Below are 22,829 nucleotides of genomic sequence, written 5' to 3' on the forward strand. Positions count from 1 at the left end.
ATATTTTTGAAATGACTACTTCAAGACATACAGTTGAATGTTCTTATTAGTGCTCACTTTTGCAGAATAATTACTTTATACATTACCCCAAAGATGATTTCAGATAAGAAGGAATAAGCACAAGCTAAGCAATTACTGTAAAAATTTTCCAGCATTCACAAATATATTTTTCACATAACTGTGACATTAAATGACAATATGTATAATTGTATGTACATCTCCTCTTTTTTTGTGCCTTTGCCCCACATCGGTGCAGGGTAGGCATTGTTACGAACAGATTTGGCATGGTTAGTTTAAGGGGTTGCCGGATGCCCCTCTTATCAACACCCCGCCCTCCCCCCCATCCCTCCAGACCCCCGCCCCCTGCACCCCAGGGACAGAATATTTTTCTCCCCAACTGCCAGCATGTAGTGTCACGTGGAAGAGAAAGAAAGTGTCAATCTTTACAAATCATGTAACTGAGGCACAACTAGTACCACATCCAGGCTGGCCCGCACACCAACCCTCGTTGTTAATCCACTGGGCAGATTTGATCTGGGACTGGTGCACCAACCTGTCCCAGAAGTGGCATTTTAGCATGCACAGCTATCTGAGAAGATCCATAGGTAACTGTATGTACATGACCTAAATATTTGCAGTACATTTAGGAATGTAGTGACATTCAGATAATCTCAGACACTGTTTTCTGATGTAACCTGATTTCCATACGAAATAAGATTATCTGATGAAACTAATATTAGTAATAAATATATAAGCACTAAAATTTAACTACTAATGTTTGTGTATTAATAATTTCAAACCTTCTTTAGTTCCTCTACATAGTTGTTCATAGCCTCTTCTTTGCTCATATCACCAAGCTTGCTCCACGCTTCCCACTTCATCTTTTTTACAACCTCCCAAAATGATGGACGAGGAGCTGTACAAGGGCCCTCAGTTGCTTGTTTATAATATGCATAGAACCTAAGCATTAACTCATGGGATGGTTGGTATGATCCTGGAAAAAAATATTAAAATTTATTACAACATTGGTACAAAATATGTTAGAGGAAGAAAAACACACACACACACACACACACACACACACACACACACACACACACACACACACAGAGAGAGAGAGAGAGAGAGAGAGAGAGAGAGAGAGAGAGAACATTTAAGTTAAAGTGCATGGAGAAGTGTTAATGCATCTACAATTCTATCTATGTGCATGCATGTGTGTATTAAAATTACAACTGCAACAGAGTGCTGTTCCAATTTCCACAGATAAAGCATAATAATTGCTTCTATATGAAAACCATTCTTGAATACCCTCTTTGATAATTGCCCACAACTACAAAAATTATGGTGAATTTTTAACTGAATTGGTTTTTGATTAATTTACTGTTCAGAAACTGACAAGTAGATCAATAAGGCATCTCCTTTCATAACTTAGATACCAAACACTAGTGATACCTTAGATAGTACAGCATACATCTGTTAAAGGATTAAGAATTCCTGCGTTTTAGCAAACAGAACAAAGAGTTTTTGAGTTTTATTTAGTGGGAGGAAAAATTCACACCAGAGTTATCTACCAAAGTGTGGGCAGTATGTACATGGCTGATGTGTTACAATTTGGAATTGTTACTGTTTTAATTGTATAATTATCATAGAAAACTGTATCTCATACTATGATAAATGTCTCAAAAAATGTTGGCTGAGAGTGATGTTAGGTGAACACAATGACCAAGACAGAGTCCTGCGTAAAAGTCCTTTTCCATCACTTAGTTTTAATCCACAACCAACTGAGTGTATAAACATGAATGAGAATTACTATGTTTAGATACTGCTGCTTCAGTTTTTCCTCTAGGTATTCTTCCAGAAAGCATAAAAGAACTCAGTGATTAAGCCTAGAGGCTCATGAAAAGCTGACTTGTTGCCATATCATACTGTGCTAAACGGAGTCATCGAACTTGTACTCTCCACTACAGTTATCTGAATTAAAGCCAGAAATAGAAATATAGTTGTGAACCACTTCCCTCTCTAATATATATTTAAAAAAAAAATTTAAAAAAAAAAACCATTCAGCCATCTGATATAAGCACTGCAATAATTCGAACTATACATCTTAATGAAAGGATCAAACTATCAGCATAAAATTAGTCAGCGATGAATCGCCGCTTAGTTTCTTCTCTGTGTTGTAAAAAAATTTAGATGATTAGTTACAAAAGATTGACAACTCTAACTGATGAGCAGACTGGCCATACACAATCATACATCAAGTCTAACATACAAAACAGACGAGAACCTGAATCTAAAAAATGGAATGTTTACAGCCAAAATGAAATTTCAAGATGGGATACTTCTGTAACTAGCAAAAATAAACAAGAAAAAACTTACGGAATGAAATCAATAAATATTCAAATGAAACAAATATATGAGGCATATTTGAAAAGTGAAGACCATTTGATTCCATTTAAATGTTGGCAGCTCTCAACAAAGCTGAACACCTATCGATTGTTTATGAAGCCACAGAAGTCATTGTTATGATTCAGTGCTCACCTGACTGTGAATGAAAGTAACAAAAATCATTGCTTCCACCAGTTACAAAGTACGTGGTGTAATTCAGTTTTTATGCACTAAAGATCTACAGTTGCTGCAGTTTACTAGTATTTGTGTCCAGTTTATGGGACTCCAGAAATGAGTGAAGGACAGGTTTGACGGATGTGACCATATAAATGTACATGAAGAGTGGCCGATTCAGTACCTAGACCAGTGAAATCATGCAATAGATGGATCAAAAACTGCAATATGATTGACAATTGATGACTGGTGTACATACACATGTATTTCATCGTGTTGGATGCACTATTATTTACAAAAATTGTGTACAAGGTGGCCATCGAAAATGCTTACAGGCCAACACAAAGTGCAACTTACAGGCCAACACAAAGTGCAAACCATGTCATGTGGATGACTGTTGCTGGAGCACTGTTGACAAGAAGGACGATTTGCTTCTTCCCCATTGTTATGGGTGATAAGATATGGATATCATAAGATATGGATATCATACAATAACACAGCATCAAAATCATTCAACTTCATCAAAGCAAAACAGTCAAGCACTCTAATCCGTATGCCAAAAATGATATCTACTGTTTTCTAGGACAAAAAAATGTGTCTTTCACTTCATGGACCGTGGGTCAAGAATTACAGGTGCTGTGTACTGCAAAACACTCACCACAGTAAGAAGTGCCATCCAGATTATACAGTGCAGGAAATGATTGTCAGGGATAGTCCTCCTCAATTACAATATACAATGTGTGCCCACACAAAGTCACTTGTGCCAAAGAAAAAAATTCAGCATTTCCATTATGAACTTTTGGCTAACCACCCCACCTGAACTCTCATTCATGACTATTACCTCTCCTTCCACTTCAAACAATGGCTTCATGGACATTGGGCTGAAGACGACGACAAACTCAAGACTGCCATAGTCAAATGGTTCATTTCCCAGACAAGTAACATTCTATGCAGACAGACTGAAGAAGCTAGTGATTGTTTGGAAAAGAAGTAGGGATGTAGGAAATTGAAACTACCAATCCTTTTATGACAGGTGTCGGAGTATGCCTGAAAAAATGAAAGAGGTAAATGCAACAAGCATGAGGGAAAGGATGGTGCTGCAGAGAGAGTGAAAAACATTAAAGGTGAGTTTGGTTCAGACAGAGATGGGAGGGACATAAGTACACAAAAATACTGGAGGCGCGAACAAACACTTCAGTCAAAGCAGATGGTAAGTGTAAAATGTTTGCCACATGTGTAGCATACAGAACATTCAAATGATTCTAGTGATAAAATGAAACACAATTAAAGACATCACAGGCAGCATGTGTAACATAATCAGTCAGGTAATGATGAAGTGGTTAACCGGACCTCAGAGGCAATATCACAATGATTCTACTGTGTGTGCAGTTACGTGGATGTGTTTTAAGTTTCATAGGAACTGTTATTCAACAAGTATGTTTCAGTGGTTGGGCTCCAACATACAGACCTTGACTGCCCTCTTGCTGGTTTTATGCCTGCACAGGGCACGTTTGACACTTGCTGCCCAACACCTGGAACCAATTTTGAACAAACTCCCATCATATATTAAGCACACTAATCATTCTCCAGACTGTCTACTTTTTTTCCTTCCAACTTATAACCTACAACCTACTCTTTAAATTGATAGGAGCTCCATGACTAGTAACATTTTTTCTCCATACAGCAATATTTCTGTCCCCATTTATTTATAGTAAATATTTACTCCACCTTTGTGAGTAATTTCTTTTAGGTAACCATACTTTTCAGTGGAAATTTTAGCTGGTTCCATGGGATCATGAGAGAATTGCTTGTCTCAGATATTTGTACTGACAGTTTGCCTAAACTTCTAAATTTCCTGAAGCAACATTTATTACTTTTCACTTCTTACATTTACACAGCTGTCTTTAAAATGAGGCGGCATTTATGTCTGCTTTTTTGCCCCCCCCCCCCCCCCACATGTGACCGGAAAAATATGTATTTTTATAACAATGTCAACTTTGGTTTCCTTGTCTGTGGGCCTTACCAGGCATGTTCTTGCTCATTTGTTCTAGAGACAAAGTGTACTCAAGATAAATTAAATGTGGAATACTAAGTATGATTTCTTAGCGCTACCTCTCTGAAGGAGGAATACTAAGGAAAAGGGGGAAAAAATTGAGCTGACCCTGCGTATGCCAAAGAAATCCAGATCACATTATATAATTGCTATGCATTCATTATGCTTCATCAAGGTATGCTATTTAGGCTTTAGCAGCAGAATTAAAAAGAAAATTGTGAAGTGTCAGCTGATACGAGGATACTTCAAGAAATAAGATACACGCCATCACACATTAAGACCACTGCACAACAGTGCTGCATTTTCAGAAGCGGGTACTTGTTTCATTGTGGTATGGATAACAGCATACTGTTGGAGTGGCAACTGTAAATGTACTCTAAATATGACATATACAGGACAGTACGGTTCTTGTGGGCAAACCATTTAAATTGCACACACATTCACCATGAAATTCTGGCAGTATTGAACAAAATTTAATGTTGTGTTCCAGCCATAGTGAAGTGCTGCCAAAAACTTTAGCAAGTCTGAACAAATGTGTGTAATGCCAACTAAGAATTCCAGATTCTGCACCACATGATTTCTATATTTTTGGCAAGCTGAAAGAACACTTGAGGAAAGAGATTTTCTAACACTGACGACATTCTCACAATGGTTCTTTAATGGTTCTGTGACCAAGGAGTAGATTTCTGTTGACATGGAACTGAACAATTGGTAGACTGTTTACAGAGACTAAAGTTACCTGAGTTGACACAATAATGTGTAACTTACTTTGTTTTATGTCCCTTGTACAACTCCAACATTAACACTACATCTGTTTTCCACAATTGTCGTGCAAATTTGATCAAATAAGTACCTAATTACCACATGGGAAGCCCCATGACAGTCCTGTGCAAGTACAGAGTACAATTCATTACGAAATTTCTCACCTAAAACTGATATTCCACAACTGCCAACAAAGAAATGAACTCAATCTTAAACTGTACACTTCTAAGAGTAACGTCTTAGAAATCTTATACAGATAACTTTATTGAAGTTTCTCCATATATATCCAATCATCAAAATAGGCTACATATTTCATGACTTTCAGTGGTAATGTCACACTCATTCTTTCCGCATGGTCCTTCTAGTTCTCTCTATATTCATCTATTATATCATTTGGTGGTTCATTTTATTTTTTCCTTATAGCTTCATTTTTTATTTTAGGTAATAACAATAAGTTCAATTACATCTACTTACTCCAGGACACCATTTACAAAAAACATAACTGATAGTTGCCTGGTATGTGTAAATTACCTACAACACTTACCACCACCTCATCAAGTATTTTACACATTTTTTAAATATACCATATGGCTGTTCACTCACTCACACACACACACACACACACACACACACACACACACACACACACACACACACACAAATTGTTGCAGAGGCTTTGCACTGGCCACTACAAAAGTTGCACTGTAATTTGAATACTGTAGTACAATCTTAAGTAGCCTGAATCATCGTTTCCCCGTTGTTCACATCATAACTCTCAATATTTGTGTCACAGAACAGTAGATATAGAAGTCTGATTACCAATATATACAAACTACAATGATCTTGAAGGATAGGAGTTATAATAATACATTCCATAGTGTCCTGTCTTCAACACTACAGGCAGTTTGATCACCAGTGACGTACTAGGCCCCTGCCTTCCTCCGACGTTTGAACTGACTGACCCAGTCACTTATTTTTTTTTTTTTTGGGGGGGGGGGGGGGGAGGTTTAATGGGGACTTCAAACAATGGCGCAATTCAACATAACTCTACTTTAACTCTCAGCCTATATCTTATCTACCTCTTGTACATTCAATTCCTCCCTTGTTGAATAGCTGTTCCTCAGATTTTCAGTCAGCATAATGTTTTCTTCTGCCCATTCATTCACCTTCATTCAACCAATTGTGTATCTTTTTCATTCTCAGTCGCTTGTATGTTCTGCATTTAAATCTCCCCACATTTCACCTATGTATTATATTCATTCAATTTTATTCTCTATGCTCACCACTTTATATCTAAATTTTACTCTGTAAACTAAATTCTGCAATTTAGAAGCTGAAATCAATTTTTTGTGTTTTGTTTCACCTCAGTACCCTGTTGTTCTGTCAGTAGAACTTAAGATCCTAGGTGACTTACACTTCTGTCTCCTCGCTCATACAAATCCCTTTATCATACTATTGCTTTTTATTTTACACAGTTCAGTTTGTAGCTTCACCTTTTTAAATGCAAAATTTAAAATTATATTTATTTTCCATCCCTTTCAAAGTTTACAAAAATTCCAGTGAAATACATAATAAAAATAACAAATCAAAAGAAAGAAAAGTTAATATGATTTATTTATTAATTGTATTTTGTGTCTACGATCAGATTTTCTTGATGGAAGCCATTTAGGCTGTTCTTTTGTTTCGAAATAAACATTTCATTATTTAGTAATTTGCTGATTTTGCTCCTTTAGAAATTATAAAGCTGCCTGGAGCAAAAAGCAATAACATAAGGTGTAGCAACTTGTGAGAGTAAGATGAAGTGTGTTGGCAAACTCACCAACAGACTTTTTAAAATCAGTGAATGAAATGCTTTACTGGAAAAGCAGGGGCATTCGGTCTCAATGTGGACAGAGCCAAGGAGGGGCAATTGATCTATTCTAAGAATTCATTAGCAGTTTAAAGGTTTGGTAACACTTCCTTTTTCTAATGACTCACAGAGCTTGCTAGAGTGTTGGAAGAGTTTTGCTACCCCTTGTTTTTAGGATGAAGTGTCTTAGCTGTAGTGGGAGGAGGTCATCACTAAGTTTTATGGTCTGTCAATTCACTTGTGGTGAATTGTTAATTAAGTTTATTTTTGTGATATCCACATGAGTTGGTACCTGTACCATAGTATCTTTTTCTGTGAAGCTCATGAGGCAAGAGGATATACAGTGAGCAGTCAGAACATTATGACCACTGGCGTACTATCGATATAAAACCCTTCCAGGCAATGGTGTCACCTGGTGAGGAACGACCGATACACATATGCACTGCACATGTCATATCAGTGGGTGCGCTGTCCATGTGTAGAATGGGGAAGGTGAACGATCTAGCTTATATGAGCTTGACTAAGGGCGAACTGTGATGGCCTGGAGGCTCAGCACAAGCATTTTGGAAATTCAGGATAAGACATTCACTTTGCAGCAGAGTGTGCACTGATATGAAACTTCCTGGCAGATTAAAACTGTGTGCCGCACCGAGACTTGAACTCAGGACCTTTGCCTTCACGGGCAAGTGCTCTACCAACTGAGCTACCCAAGCACGACTCATGACCCGTCCTCACAGCTTCAATTCTGTCAGTACCACATCTCCCGTTCGCAGAAGAGCTTCTGTGAAGTTTGGAAGGCAGGACTGAAGCTGTGAGGACAGGCCGTGAGTTGTGCTTGGGTAGCTCAATTGGTAGAGCACTTGCCCATGAAAGGCAAAGGTCCCGAGTTCGAGTCTCAGTCCGGCACACAGTTTTAATCTGCCAGGAAGTTTCATTTCAGAAACTGTATGACTTGTCAGGTGTTTGAGGAGTGCTGTGGCAAGTGTCTCCAACACATGGTAAAACCATGCCCAAACATTTTGTGGTTGGGTGCCCACCCATCATTACAGATGTCGTAGTATGGACAGAGTGGTGAAATGAGACAGGCAGCAAATTGTGGCGAAACTAACATCAGACTTTAATGCTGGGCAGAGTGCAAGTGTGTGTGAACACAAAGTGCACCAAACACTCCTAACGAAGGGCACCAGCAGGTGACCACCTAAGCATGAGCCAATGTTAACCACCACAACATCGGGAACTACGACTGAAATGGGCATGTGACCATTTCACCAATGCATTGGACACTGGTGCAGTGGCAGAGCATTGCATGGCCTCATGAATCCTGATATATTCTTCTTCATGCTGATAGGAGGGGACAAAACCATCGTCTTCCAGGGGGAACAGCTTCTCAACATCTGTCCTGTGGAATGGAGACAAGCTGTTGGCAGCTCTATTACGCTCTGGGGAACATTCACATGGGCATCCATGGATCCAATGGAGCTCATGCTAGGCACCATGATGGCCAAGGAGTATTGCACACTGGTTGCAGAGCACTTACATCTTACATCCCTTCATGATGATAATGTTTCCCAATGGTACTGTCATTTTTCAACCAGATAATGCACCATGTCACAGGAGTGTGATAGTGTTGTTCAAGGAACACAGTACAGAGTTCCAATTATTGTGGTGACCCTCCAAATCACCAGAGCTGAGCCCGACCTAACACATCTGCGATGTGATTGAACGTGGTGTCAGAGCTCATAGCCTCCTCCCTGAAATTTACAGAAATTAGGTGACTTGTATGTGCAGATGGGTGCCAACTCCCTCCAGCAGCCTACCAAAGCCTCATTGCTTCCATGCCACGATGCACTGTCACTGTTATCTGTGCCAAAGGTGGACATACCGACTATTGGGCAGGTGGGCATAATATTCCGACTGATGAGTGTATTACGGATAACACTAACCAGTAGTTGAAGACAGCTCATAAGATCACAGAATAGGAGGAAACTTTAGCCTTCCTCAGTCCATATATGCTTCAAGGCTGAAGTGGTGACAACCAGTTCAAATACACTATGCGATCAAAATTATCCGGACAACTGGTGGGAAATGTCTTACAAGTTTGTGGCACCCTCCCTCGGGAATGCTGGAATTCACTATGGTGTTGGCCCACCCTCAGCCTTGATGATAGCTTCCACTCAAGCAGGCATACATTCAATCACATGCTGGAAGGTTTCTATGTGAACAGCAGCCCATTCTTCATGGAATACTGCACTGAGGAGGGTGAGGCCTGGCACGAAATCTACGTTCAAAAACATTCCAAAGGTGTTCTGTAGGATTCAGGTCAGGACTCTGTGCAGGTCAGTCCATTACAGGGATATTATTGTCGTGTAACCACGCCGCCACAGGCCGTGCATTATGAACAGGTGCTCGATTGTATTTCCGAATTGCTCTTCAACAGTGGGAAGCAAGAAGGTGCTTCAAACATCAATGTAGGACTGTGGTGGGATAGTGCCACGCAAAACAACAAGAAGTGCGAGCCCTCTCAATGAGAAACACGACCACACCGTAACAGCACCGCATACGTATTTTACTGCTTGCACTACACGCAATGGCAGATGGCGTTCACCGGGCACCCACACCCTGCCATCGGATCGCCACATTGGGTACCGTGATTCGTCACCCCACACAGCGTTTTCCCACTGTTCAATCGTCCAATGTTTACGCTCTTTACACCAAGCGAGGCGTCGTTTGGCGTTTACCGATGTGATGTGTGGCTTATGAGCAGCCACTCGACCACGAAATCCAAGTTTTCTCACCTAACACCTGTCATAGTACTTGCAGTGGATCCTGATGCACATTGGAATTCCTGTGTGATGGTCTGGATAGATATCTGCCTATTACACATTACGATCCTCTTCAACTGTCAGCAGTCTCTGTCAAGTCAACAGACGAGATCAGCCTGTACGCTTTTGTGCTTTAAGTGTTCCGTCACGTTTCCACTTCACTATCACATTGGAAACCGTGGACCTAGGGGTGTTTAGGAGTGTGGAAATCTCGCGTACAGACGTATGACATGCTGCGGAAATTAATGTGGGCGAATAGACATGCAACTGTTGTGTTAATGACGGCCCAGATGAACCAAGGGAGGATATCAATAGTGTACCCACAACTGTTCAGCGAACACCGCTGCAGTATGAGCCTCCTCTGCAGGCACCTGATTCATGCACCCAGGCTGACTGCTGTTCATTGGCGATGAAGGCTGGAATTTGTATGCCAATACAGCAGTCGTACATCCACTGAGTGGGCACAGGTGGACTTTTCAGATGAAATACATTTAATGCTCCATTGCATAGATGATTGGTGTGTACAGTGTGAAATGTTTTATGCTCCATTGGGCACATGGCCATTGGTGCATACAAAGTGAAACGTCTGAAAGCAAACACCCTGCAATAATTATGGTCTGCAGAAAGTTTTCATGTCATTTCCTGGGTTATTTAGTCATCCTGGAAGGCAAAATGGATCAACAAAGGGGTGCATTTATGCTTGGTGACAAAGTCCACCCGTACATGTAATTTGTTTTCCCTCTGCAAGACAGTATCTACCAGCAGGTCAGTGTAATGTGGCACATAGCTTGCAGTGTACGTGCATGGTTCAAAGAGCACCAGGATGACTTACAGTACTCTCCTGGCCACCAAACTCCCCAGATTTAAATCCAATCGATATCTGTGGGAGGAGGAGGAGGATATTAGTGTTTAACGTCCCGTCGACAACGAGGTCATTAGAGACGGAGCGCAAGCTCGGGTGAGGGAAGGATGGGGAAGGAAATCGGCCGTGCCCTTTCAAAGGAACCATCCCGGCATGATATCTGTGGGTCCACCTCGCTCAGGCTGTTCGTGACATGGGTCTTCAACTAAAAAAACCTAGCACTGGAGCCGTCTTGGCTCTACATTCGTGTCAGTACCTCCCAGAGTCTCACTGACAAGTTCCTATGTGTCTCGCGGTGTGCTACGAATGGTGGTTATTCAGGCTTCTAAAAGTGGTCATATTAATATACCTGGACAGTGTATATTTTGGTATTATGTGGAGTTTCCATCCAATGTAAAATGGCGGCTTGTCAAACTTTGTGCACAAGCTGGGAACAGGCCTGTTGGAAAATGCCCCTGTGGCCAGCGTTAAGTTCCTCATCGAGGAACTTACGGCAGGACAGCAGAGTAGAGTAGTAGTTGTTGTTGTTGTTGTTGTTGGGGAAAGAGACCAGACATCGAGGTCATCGGTCTCATCGGATTAGGGGAGGACGGGGAAGGAAGTCGACCGTGCCCTTTGAAAGGAACCATCCCGGCATTTGCCTGGAGCGATTTAGGGAAATCACGGAAAACCTAAATAAGGACGGCCGGACGCGGGATTGAACCGTCGTCCTCCCGGCAGAGTAGAGTCACATACCCATAATCGTGATGGAATCTTACAAATCCTGCACAAAACTACAGCGACCTGGATCTGGCAGCTCCTCGTTTCTTGTGACTGAAGCATTTTAAAATTTTGTAACCTTTGAGGAAGCATGTGTCATTAACTACACCGTCCAGTCACATTAATGTGACCACCTGTCAGAAGCCTGAATAACGAACTTTGCGGTGAGAGAAGTGCAGGAAGAGTGTCTGTGAGACTGTGGAAGGTAGCGACAGGGAATGTGAAATCTTATGGTAGCGACAGGGATATGGAGCCAAATCGACTCCTGCGCCGTGGCCAGCTGCGCTTGTTTTCTCAGTTAAAGATCAAGGGCACAAAGAGCCCGATCGAGGTGGTCCCACTTATTCTCGACTGGGTAGAAATCTGGGGTGTTTGGTGGCCAGTGGAGTACAGTGAACTGATCCTGGTGCTCTTCAATCCACACATGTACACTGTGAGATGTGTGACACGTAACACTGCCCTGGTGCGGAAAACAAACTGCATGTATGGGTGTACACGGTATCTAGGGATAGATGCATACTTGTATTGATCCACTGCATCTTCCAGAATGACGATATCACCCAGGGAAAGCCACAAAAGCTGTCCCCATACCATAACGCTCCTTCCTCCAGCCTGGACCTTTCCGACGATTGTTGCAGGGTGTCAGCCATCTGTCCAATGGCGCATAAAACGAGACTTGTCTGAAAATGCCACCTCTCCCCACTCAGTGGACGTCCAGTTGCGATAAGCACTAGCACGCAAATTCCAGCCTTCGTCACCAATGAACAGCAACCGGCATGAATGCATGAAACAGGACCCTGCTGTGGAGGCCCATATGCAGCAACGTTCACTGAACGGTCATTGAGGAGACACTGTTTGTTGGTATCCCCCTTGGTTCACCTGGGATGTCAGCTGCTCAAAAGTTGCACGTCTATTCGCCCGTATACATCCCCACAGCCGTCGTTCATCCAGACATCTATGGCCTGTGGTGCACTACAGTTGCCTCGGCAACTTGGATAGCGCCATTTTGGCATGCACTGTACGGTTTAAGCATGGCCATACACGATCAATTTACAGATTTAGCCGTTCGTACGAAATCCAATGATCATTCCCTTTTGGACGCCAGATAAATCGCTCCTTTTGCGCGTTACGACAACCACTGCACTGCTTTCCGCGTCCCTCCCCCCGACACGCTTTACATAACCTTCACTGCTAATGCTGCCACCTGCCGCATTTGACTGTTCATCGCACGTTGATGTCTAACGTCGGCGGTGATCACATCAGGGACGGGACCTTGTATTTTTTTCAAGTCCGCCTTACCTTCCAACTGCCTGTATTGTTAGGTGGAACAGAAGAGGATGAAAGTGACTGCCATGACTAATATATAATTTTTTTGGACATAGTTACAGACCTCATTATTTCTCAGGGGCGGGGAAGACAAAATCTCTGTCTCTTTTTCAAATTAATTTGCTAAGTACCGTGCGTCAGCAGATAAGTGTGTGCTGAGTTTATAAGGAACTACTTTATCTGCCTACATAATTGCAAAAACATAAAAGACACACGAGAATCCCGTAACAGAGTCCAAGCTGTGTCTCACCAGTCTGATTAGCTTAACGCGCACCGAACGAATTAAAAAACTGAAATGCCATATCCTGCAACGAGCCACTTCCTCGCAGCGAGGAGCACCCAACTAGTACTACGGTATTTTCTGACATTTCTCCAATCGGCTACTGAATGGAACTATTGAAGTTCTGAAACTTCCAACCATATTTCGCAATGCAAATACTAACAGTTGTCTTGATAGCAGTTCTTATTAATACTCACCAGTTACATGTCTTCTGTGATTCCAGTGCCCTTTAAAAACCATCTCTTTTGGTAACGGAGCTTGGCATCGTGCCATAAACACAATCACATCCATTAAATTAGCAGCCTGCATCCGACAGTACGACTGATCGCCAAGGTTAATGGCACGAGTTTAAAATTTGGGCACGCGCTCTCGACTAACGACGTGGACAAGCTACTAGTCGCGCACGGCACCGATACCAGCGGCAGCTCACTACTCAATCTACAGCTGCCGTTAACAATTACAACGCGATGACAAATTATCATCACAAAAAGTTAACATTAAGATATCTTCGTGAAACAAGATCCTGTTACTTCAGTGGAACAATTCCAGAAATGATTGAAATTAGTTTCTTCAACGCCCACCGGTCGAAGATTTATCCGGAAAATCCATAGAAATTAAGATTTTTATCTCGAGATCAAACTTTTGAAGTGAAAATGACTGATCAAAAAACAATTCATATTTCTAGTTCGAGTAATGATCCGCTACAAGGCATTTAAATCTTAAATTACTGATGTATTAAAAGACACAAACTTTTTCATAAATATTGGGTTGGTGCATATGTTCATAGCGTTTTTCTTTATGTTCAATAAACAGATACTTTAGTCGTCAATAATGTATTAGCCTTCACTATTTACAACACCCTGCCAACGCTGAGGGAAGTTTTCGATTCCGCGACTGAAGATATCCGGTGGTTTTCAGGCCAAGAACTCTTCGAGCAATGTTCGGAGCGTATCTTCATCCGCAAAGGTAGTTCCTTGAAGGTTATTCGATAGAGAGAGGAAAGGTAAAAATCAGAGGGCTCAAGATCAGGTGAATATGCGGAATGACTTCCTAACCCTACTTCTGTATGGTGTTTGTCAGTCTAGTAGAATGCGGGCGGGTGTTAACGTGGAGTAGCATCACTTCACGTAATCTTCCTGATCGTTAGTCTTTGAATGAGTCTGCATAACGTCTCAATTGTTGGCAATAAGTGTCAGCAGAGCATAACAGAAGCAATTCATAGTACGCCACACTGACCCTGTTCCACCACATGCATAACATTATCTTTTGTAGATGTGCGCAGGTCTTTGTACAGTGAGTTAACTGCTTTGTTTTTGCTCAGCCATTACTGTCTTTTCCTTATGTTAACATAAAGATACGATTTCTCGTCAACAGTAACGATACAGTGGAGTGGAATGGTCGATATTGTTCACGAGCCATTTGACGAAGAGCATGCTGAGATGTACATGTGGCCACCCACCGATTTTTGTGATTTTTGGATTAGAGAATGCCGTACCCATACGTCCGATTTTTGAATCCTACTCATTGCATGCAAATGTCGCCAGACGGTGGAATGATAACCTTTGCCAGTTCTAGATTACACTGACGGGGAACATTGTAGATGAATGCGTTTAAACCATCTTCATCAAAACCGAAGGTCTTCCTGAACATGGAGAGTCACTAATGTCAAATCGGTCATCCTCAAAACGATTAAACCATTTTCTCGCCATATTCTATCCAATGGCATTATCCCCTTACACGGAGCAAATGTTTCTGGCCGCCCCCGCTACTGTCACCGTTATACTGAATTCAAACAGAAGAATAAGTCAGAAATGTTCCGATTCCTCCTCTTGGCATTCGACTTTATAGCGTCCACAGCCTCACTCACTATTTCCAGATGACAAAATGTCAATATGTACACTTAAATAGCAACAGCGAACTAGAAATAAAAAATGACAATGGAAAAATAAACCCATAGCAACCGGAATACCAACATGTAAAACAAAAACGCTACGAACTTATGAAACCAACATAATAGCAACCACATGAGGCAACTGCTCGAATGGAGGAAGAAAGATTAGTATTTAATGTCCCATCGACAATGATGTGATTAGAGGCGGACTAAAAGCTCAGATTAGGGAAGACTGAGGAAGGAAATCGGCCGTGCTCTTTCAAAGGAACCATGCCGGAATTTGCCTCAAATGATTTAGGGATATGAAAGGGAACCTAAATCTGGACAGTCGGACAGGGATTCGAACCACGAATAGCGGCAAAATGTCCCCTTGCAGACGAAACAGAACATATGCTAAGCTTAGTATAGTACAGCCACGTACTGCTGTATCCTGAATGGTTGCCTTACAATGAGCAGAGGCTGGAAACGCTTGGCGACACGTTGCAGTTAATAAAATTCGCACATCATAAAGCAGTACTCATTTTGTGACATATCGGCATTGCAAAAAGTTAATTTTTGTTGAAGAGTTACGGGATTTATATCGGCGAACATGGTACCGGGTTCCCAGGATGAAATTTTCATTCTGCAGCGAAGTGTGCGCTGATGTGAAACTTCCTGGCAGATTAAAATTGTGTGCCGGACCGAAACTCGAAGTCGGCACCTTTGTCTTTCACGGGCCAGTGATCTATCGATTGAGCTACCCAAGCACGACTCATTAACCGTCCTCATAGCTTTAATTCCGCCAGAACCAAGTCTAACACCTTACAAACTTCACAGATGCTCTCCTCAAACTTGCAGAACTAGCATTCCTGGAAGAAAAGAAACGCTTTACATCAGCGCACACTCCGCTGCAGAGTAAAAATTTCATTCTGGAAACATCCCCCAAGCTGGAGCAAAGTCATGTCCCGCAATATCCTTCCTTCCAAGAGTGCTAGTTTTGCAAGTTTCGCAGGAGAGCTGTGAAGTTTGGAAGGTAGGAGAAGAGGTACTGGCGCAATGCTGTGAGGACAGGTCGTGAGCCGTGCTTCGGTAGTTCCGTCGGCAGATCACTTGCTTGCGAAAGGCATAGGCCCAGAATTCGAATCTCGGTCCGGCGCACAGCTTCAATCTGGCAGGAAGTTTCGTGGTACCGGGTGGTTATAATTAAAGTGCAGCTATGCACAAAGATCCAGTGTACGCTGTAATTATTGTATAGCTAGGGAATTTTGAAGATATTTTATTGTTTTCGTGCGGAACCGATATACTCTGGAAAAAAATGAATTCCAATTTTGCCCACCAAATGCAAATCTGACCCTGTGAAGACAAGAAAGACGTATGGAATTGTTTCCACATGTAATGGATAAGGATCGGGATGTGGGCAGAGAACGCGAAACAAGTGAGAAAGGCATAATGTTGATTTTATTATTAACCACCGTTTACACAATTTGTTCAATATGAGCACCGGAGACGTTGACTAGATGCTATACAGCGCCAGACTAGCAACTGGAGGCTAAAATTGAAACCAATTTTTTTCCACGTAAATCGGTTCCGCATTAGCATATCTACTACGTTTCACTATCGTGCGATAATTTCAGACCACTCTGGCCCTTCGTGAGTGCCTGCACTTTAATTTTCCCCTGTAACAGAAGCTTCTCATCTTTAGACAATTCACCCGCACAGTACGAAATTACAAAAGCTGTCTCTCGTGGTTTCAGCACGAGTCGTCTGCTCTTCTTGCTATATCTATGTGACTGATGACCCAACTTACCTGAAGCAAGAGGCAGAATTGGAATCAAGCGCGAGGTAGAATTGGAATCTCGGCGGACTATACAAGACACACTGACGAACCAAAATATTACAACCAGTTGCTTAGAAATGCATTGGTCCAGTTTTGGAACACATTAAAGCAGCGAGTGTGCTTGGTATGAAATGGATAAGTCCTCGGTAGGTTTATGGAGGTATGGGCCAACAGGTGTCTAAGCATGTAGCATAATACGGCCCCACCCCCCATACCGGCCTGCATCCATGGCGCGGTGGATGTTTCGATCAGGGGTTAGCCTTGATGACGGCGTATCCGACCAGGGGTAACAAGGAAAGTGATTCATCCAACCAGGTGACATGTTTCCATTGATTCCCGGTCCAATTTCGATGACTCCGTGCCCATGGCAATCATCACTGACGATGTGAATCTTTTCTTTCTTTTTATATCGCAGAAACAACTGAAGTCATAAGCGCCCAAGGAGGCGCTTAGGACACTAATAAGAAAAAGAAGTTAAAAGCGGCTATACGTTAAGCCCAATCGATGGAAAGAAACAGAGCTAAAAACGACTTCTCCTTGGAGAAAGGTCCACAAAAGACTCCGTAGAGACAGCAGAGGACCCGAATCAAAGATTAAATGTCCTTTGCCATACGGCTACGACGTATAGAAAGTAAAACGGTCGACAGCCAAGCGAAGTTCGCTAAAACGGCCGATAACTCAGACGCCAAACACTCCGGAACCTACGCGGTTGGGTCAGGAAAGGCGAACCGCCAAATGATGTTGACAATGAGCACAAAGTGGTGCGGGGTCACCAAATAACAAATGGCAATGGCTAAAGCGACAGTGCCTAATACGCAACCTATCTAAAATGATCTCCTCCGCCGGCCGGTGTGGCCGAGCGGTTCTAGGCGCTTCAGTCTGTAATCGCGCGACCACTACGGTCGCAAGTTCGAATCCTGCCTCGGGCATTGATGTGTGTGATGTCCTTAGGTTAGTTAGGTTTAAGTAGTTCTAAATTCTAGGGGACTGATGACCTCAGCAGTTAAGTCCCATAGTGCTCAGAGCCACTGATGACCTCAGAAGTTAAGTCCCATAGTGCTCAGAGCCATTTGAACCATTTTTTGATCTCCTCCCGACAAGAAGGCCAATAGGAGGTCGACCAATCCGTTGGGAGAGGTGTAAATGCCGGGAGTTTCTTCCCAAGAAGAAAAGACCAGTGGCGATGCCAAAGCGACATCATCTTCCGACAACCAGCAACACGGAGATCATCCCAAGAAATGGAAGCGCTAGCAGGCCGAGGTACGAGGACTGCAGCCTAGGCAGCAGCGCCAGCAGTCTCATTTCCCAGCAGACCGACCTGACGAGGAACCCCACATAGACATCACAGTGGCTCCATCGACAGCGAGCACGTGGAAGTTTTCTTGGACCCGTTGCGCTAAGGAATGGACTGTGTACAGCAGACACAGGCTCTGAAGGGCACGGAAAGAATTGAAGCGTATGACAATTAAAAAGCCTGTGTCTCCGGATGTACTGGGTGGCCTTGATAGGGGGCGAGGAACTCTGCTGTAAATACTGAGTAGTCTTCTGGAAGCTGATACCGAAAATGGTCGGTGCCAATGATGAAGGCACATCCGACACCATAGTCGGTCTTGAGAGCTGTCAGTGTACATTAGGGTACTATTGTTAAGTTGCGTGCAAAGATTGAAGAACTTGCAGCAATAGGTCAAATCTGGAGTAGTGTCCTTGGGAACCAAATGAAATCCAAGATGAACATCGGCCACCGCGCGAAGCCAAGGCGGTGAAGGGTACACACCAATTGGGAACGTGGCAGATAGCTTTAAGTTGCTGGAGCAGTAGCTGAATGCGAACTCCGGGAGGTAATAGAGAAGAAGGGAGCACTCCATACTGGCAGTCAAGGGAATCATCAAAAAAAGGGGCCCTAGGATGGGGGACCGAGCATGGCAGATGAACGGCATGCGTATCCATTGAGGAGGGCATCACGCCGCCATGACAGTGGTAATGTGGTAGCTTCTGCATAAAGACTCTCAACTGGGCTGGTGGAAAAGGCGCCAGCGGTCAAACTTATTCCACGATGGTGGACTGTGTTAAGACAAAGTAAGATAGATTGACTTCCATAGTCTAGTTTCGATCGGACAATGGATCGGTACAAACTGAGGAGGGTGGTCCGATCCGCTCCCCAGGAAGTACCACTTAGGACAAACAGGACACTGACGGACCGAGTAAAGCGTGTTGCCAGGTAAGACACATGGAAGGACCAAGGAAGTTTCCTATCAAGCATGAGCTCTAGGAATTTTGTAGTTTCAGCGAACAGAAGAAAAACATGCCCAAGACGTAAAGACGATGGAAGAAATCCATTGGACCAACAGAAATTCATACTAACGGTTTTGTCCGTGGAAAAGCACAAGCCATTGTCGATGTTCCCTGGGTAAAGATGATCGAGACATCACTGAAGACGCCGCTAAAGGAGACATGTCCGTGGAGAATTGCAATAGATCGTAAAGTCGTCGACAAAAAGGGAACCAGAGATCCCTTGTGGGAGATATTCCCTAGTAGCATTAATGGCTATAACAAAGAGAATAACACTCAGGACAGACCCTTAACGCACTCCGTTCTCCTGGATAACGGTGTCCGACAATGCCGAACTCTCAAGTACCTTGAAAACTCATTCTTTTAAGAATTCCTAAAGGAAAGGGTGCAGGCTGTCTCGGAAGCCCCACTAGTACAGAGTACGGAAGATACCAGTCCCCCAGCAGGTGTCTTAGGCGTTCATGACATGAGTTAATAAAAGTACGAGATGATCAACTGCAGAACAGCGAGCACGAAATCCACACTGTGCAGTGTTTACTAGATTGCGAGGCTCGAGCCACCATATCAGCTGGCCATGAATCATTTGTTCTATCACCTTGCAAACACAGCTGGTGAAAGAAATGGGGCGGTAGCTAGAAGGAAAGTTTTTGTCCTTACTGGGCTTAGGTATGGGTATGACCGTGGCTTGACACCAGCTTCTGGCAAACATACCATTTGCCCAAATGCAATTGTACGTATGAAGGAGGAGGTGCTTGCCCGCAAGAGAAAGGTGTTGCAACATCGTCCGGCCTTGATGTGGAAGACTGGGATGAGGTGAGCGCATGGGCAAGCTCGCTCATAGTAAAAGGCGGCATTGCAGCATTCACGATTATGAGAGGAGAAGGTTATCAGCCGAGCCGCCTCCACTCGTTTCTGATGGAGGTACGCAGGGTGATAGTGGGTAGAGCTCGAAATCTCCGCAAAATAGCTGCCTAAGGTGTTGTAGATAGTAACAGGGTTCACAATGATATCATCTGTTATGGTCACGCCGGAAATCGAAGAATGAACCTTGGTCCCAGAGAGCCAATGGAGGTTGCCCCACACGACAGAAGAGGGAGAGAAACTGTTAAAAGAACTAGTAAAGGAAATTCCGCTAGCTTTTTTGTTATCTAGAAGAATGCAGCAACACTGCGCACACTACTGCTTATAATGAATACAGTTCAACATGGTAACGTGACGGTTGAAACTACAGAGAGCACGTCTTCACGCTAGAATCACATCGCGACACGCCTCAGTCCTCCATGGGACCAGGACATGGCGAAGTAAAGAAGATGTGTGACGTATGGAACATTCTGTGGCGGTGAGGATAACGTTCGTCAGGTACTCCAGGTGTTCATCACAACGGGGAAATGTTGTTCGCCGAAGGTCGTCAGGGAGGAGTCAAGTCTCCAGTCAACCTGAGAAAGCTACCAATTGCATTTACACACAGGTGGGGTAGGAGTCAGCAAACGAATAGCACATGGGAAATGGTCGCTCAAGTACACGTCAGAGAGAACGGACCACTTCAGACGAGGGACAAGCTGGGCTGTGCAGGACGAGAGGTCTAAATACAAATACGTGTGTGTGGAGTCTGAAACGAACGTGCGTGCTACAGTGTTAAGACAGATGAGACTGAACTGATTGAGGTCAGTCAACAGGGAACCCCTCGGACAGGTTCTCGAAGATCCCCAAAGGGTATGGCGAGTTTTAAAGTCGCCGAGCAGCAAAAAGGGGTGAGGGAGCTGACTAATAAGTTGGAATAAGTCTGATCTGATGACAGTGAATGACGAAAAGCTGTATACGTTACGAAGAGGAAAGGTAAATGTCCTTCGTGAAGTGAGGTGTAGCAATAACGGTACTGTAAGTGCCAGATGGTAAAATTCAAGGCTCTCTACTAGCCAACAACTTATGAGCGACAGGGTAGGTTACTTTTCCCTTGAGCCAGATTTCCTGTGTGGCATGCTCATCGAGATACATGGCACTCATCGGATGAGGTGGCACAGTCACCATTACAACTGATACAGCTGGAGGAGGAGGAGGAGGAGGAGGAGGAGGGCAATCGCCCGCATGAGCATCTCTACAACAAGTAAGGCATTTGGCTATGTATTGACAGGACACGCCAAGTGTGGTTATAAAGTTGACACTGGTAGAATTGCATCAGGTTTGGAATATATGGTCGGACCATGATGGCTTCATAGCCTGCCTTAAGCTTCGACTGAAACACTACTCGATGAAATGTGACAAAAAGTGCATGAAGGCACTAGGTTGGCATAAACCTTCTTTATTACCCAATGGACCGCAGTAACTCCCTGATGAGAGAATTTTGAATATTCCCCCCTGTTAGGCCATCAAGCAGTGAAATGTAAATAATACCATGTGAAGAATTCAGCATACGCTGGGCCTCGACACGAACAGGACTGCAATGGAGGAGCAAAGCTGTGAGCAGTTGTTGGACTTAAAAATCCCAATTGATCTCCAGAAGCAAAGTCCTATTACGTAAGTGAGAGTAGGATTTCACAAGGCCTGCAGCTGCATCAATACCTTCCTGACTAATAACCGGATTAACTGTAGCAAAACACTGACCATCTACAGTATACGACACCACGAGGAACTGAGGCGCAGCTGGGAGAGTTGTCGAATCTTTAGCCTCATTCTGTTTACGTTTAGTACATGTAGACTGAGATGAAGATGACTGGCTTACTGCGAAAAAATACCCCACAATTGCCAGCGTCTCGGATGAAGCGCTCCTTCCAATTGGGGCCCCTCAATCGCCTTAGGTGATTGTTCACACCTCAGGTCACACCTCCTGAACTCCAGACAGAGGGACCAATTGGCAGCTGAGAAGGTAACAGCTCAGGCAATCACCACTGGCCTGTACGAGGGGGTATGTGCGAATCCCACCTGTCGACGCGGGGCCGGGAATTATGCGTTAACCAGTCACCCGTTACGCGTCAAACGCGTGGGCCAGCCTTCAGGAGCGCACAGGGAGGAAGAGGAAACAAAGAGAGACCTCAAAAGCCGAAGCAGAGGAAGGGGAGAAGACGCAGAACAAAGAAAGAAGGAAAAAATAGACGAAGGACTGTTCTGACGCCGGGCTACCGAAACGTCAGAAGGCATTCCCAAAAATATCCACGACATGTTCCCCAAGCGAAGTGAAAACGAATAGCAGGACGGAAAGTGAAGAGGCGCTGGAAAAGCTGGGGCCCCGTTGTAGCCAAGCACGAACTCACCAAACAGTGGAGGCCTCGTGGGGCGGGGGGTTACGATGTCAATGGGTCAACACGGGAAGACGTCTGCTTCGGAATATTTTAAACAATGTGTGGTGTACTGTGCGCTCTGAGCTAGCGATGGGAAAAACAGACCGGTTAAAACTGATACCGGTAAAGGAATAATTTTTATTCGTAAAATTTGCATTGGTTTGAAATACTGCGTTATTCTAGAAAATGGGAAAAGCGATTAGTGGTATTTTAATTACGATGTCGACCGAAACGAGCAACAAATACATGGCATAAGAATTAGTACACCATTGCTGAGATCGTAATA

The 22,829-nt window shown here is 43.5% G+C and overlaps 1 protein-coding gene across 2 annotated transcripts in view; it reads right to left on the reverse strand.

The window, feature by feature from the left end:
* LOC126183792 (acyl-CoA-binding domain-containing protein 5) overlaps positions 1 to 22,829 on the reverse strand; it is a 144,474-nt gene that overhangs the window by 37,436 nt on the left and 84,209 nt on the right. For both annotated transcript variants that reach the window (XM_049926031.1, XM_049926032.1), the window contains one exon: positions 801 to 994. In XM_049926031.1, coding sequence (XP_049781988.1) covers positions 801 to 994 — 194 coding nt within the window. The remainder of the gene's footprint in view (positions 1 to 800; positions 995 to 22,829) is intronic.

The sequence above is a fragment of the Schistocerca cancellata genome, chromosome 4, assembly GCF_023864275.1.
Source record: "Schistocerca cancellata isolate TAMUIC-IGC-003103 chromosome 4, iqSchCanc2.1, whole genome shotgun sequence".
In the NCBI taxonomy this organism is placed as follows: Eukaryota; Metazoa; Arthropoda; class Insecta; order Orthoptera; family Acrididae; genus Schistocerca; species Schistocerca cancellata.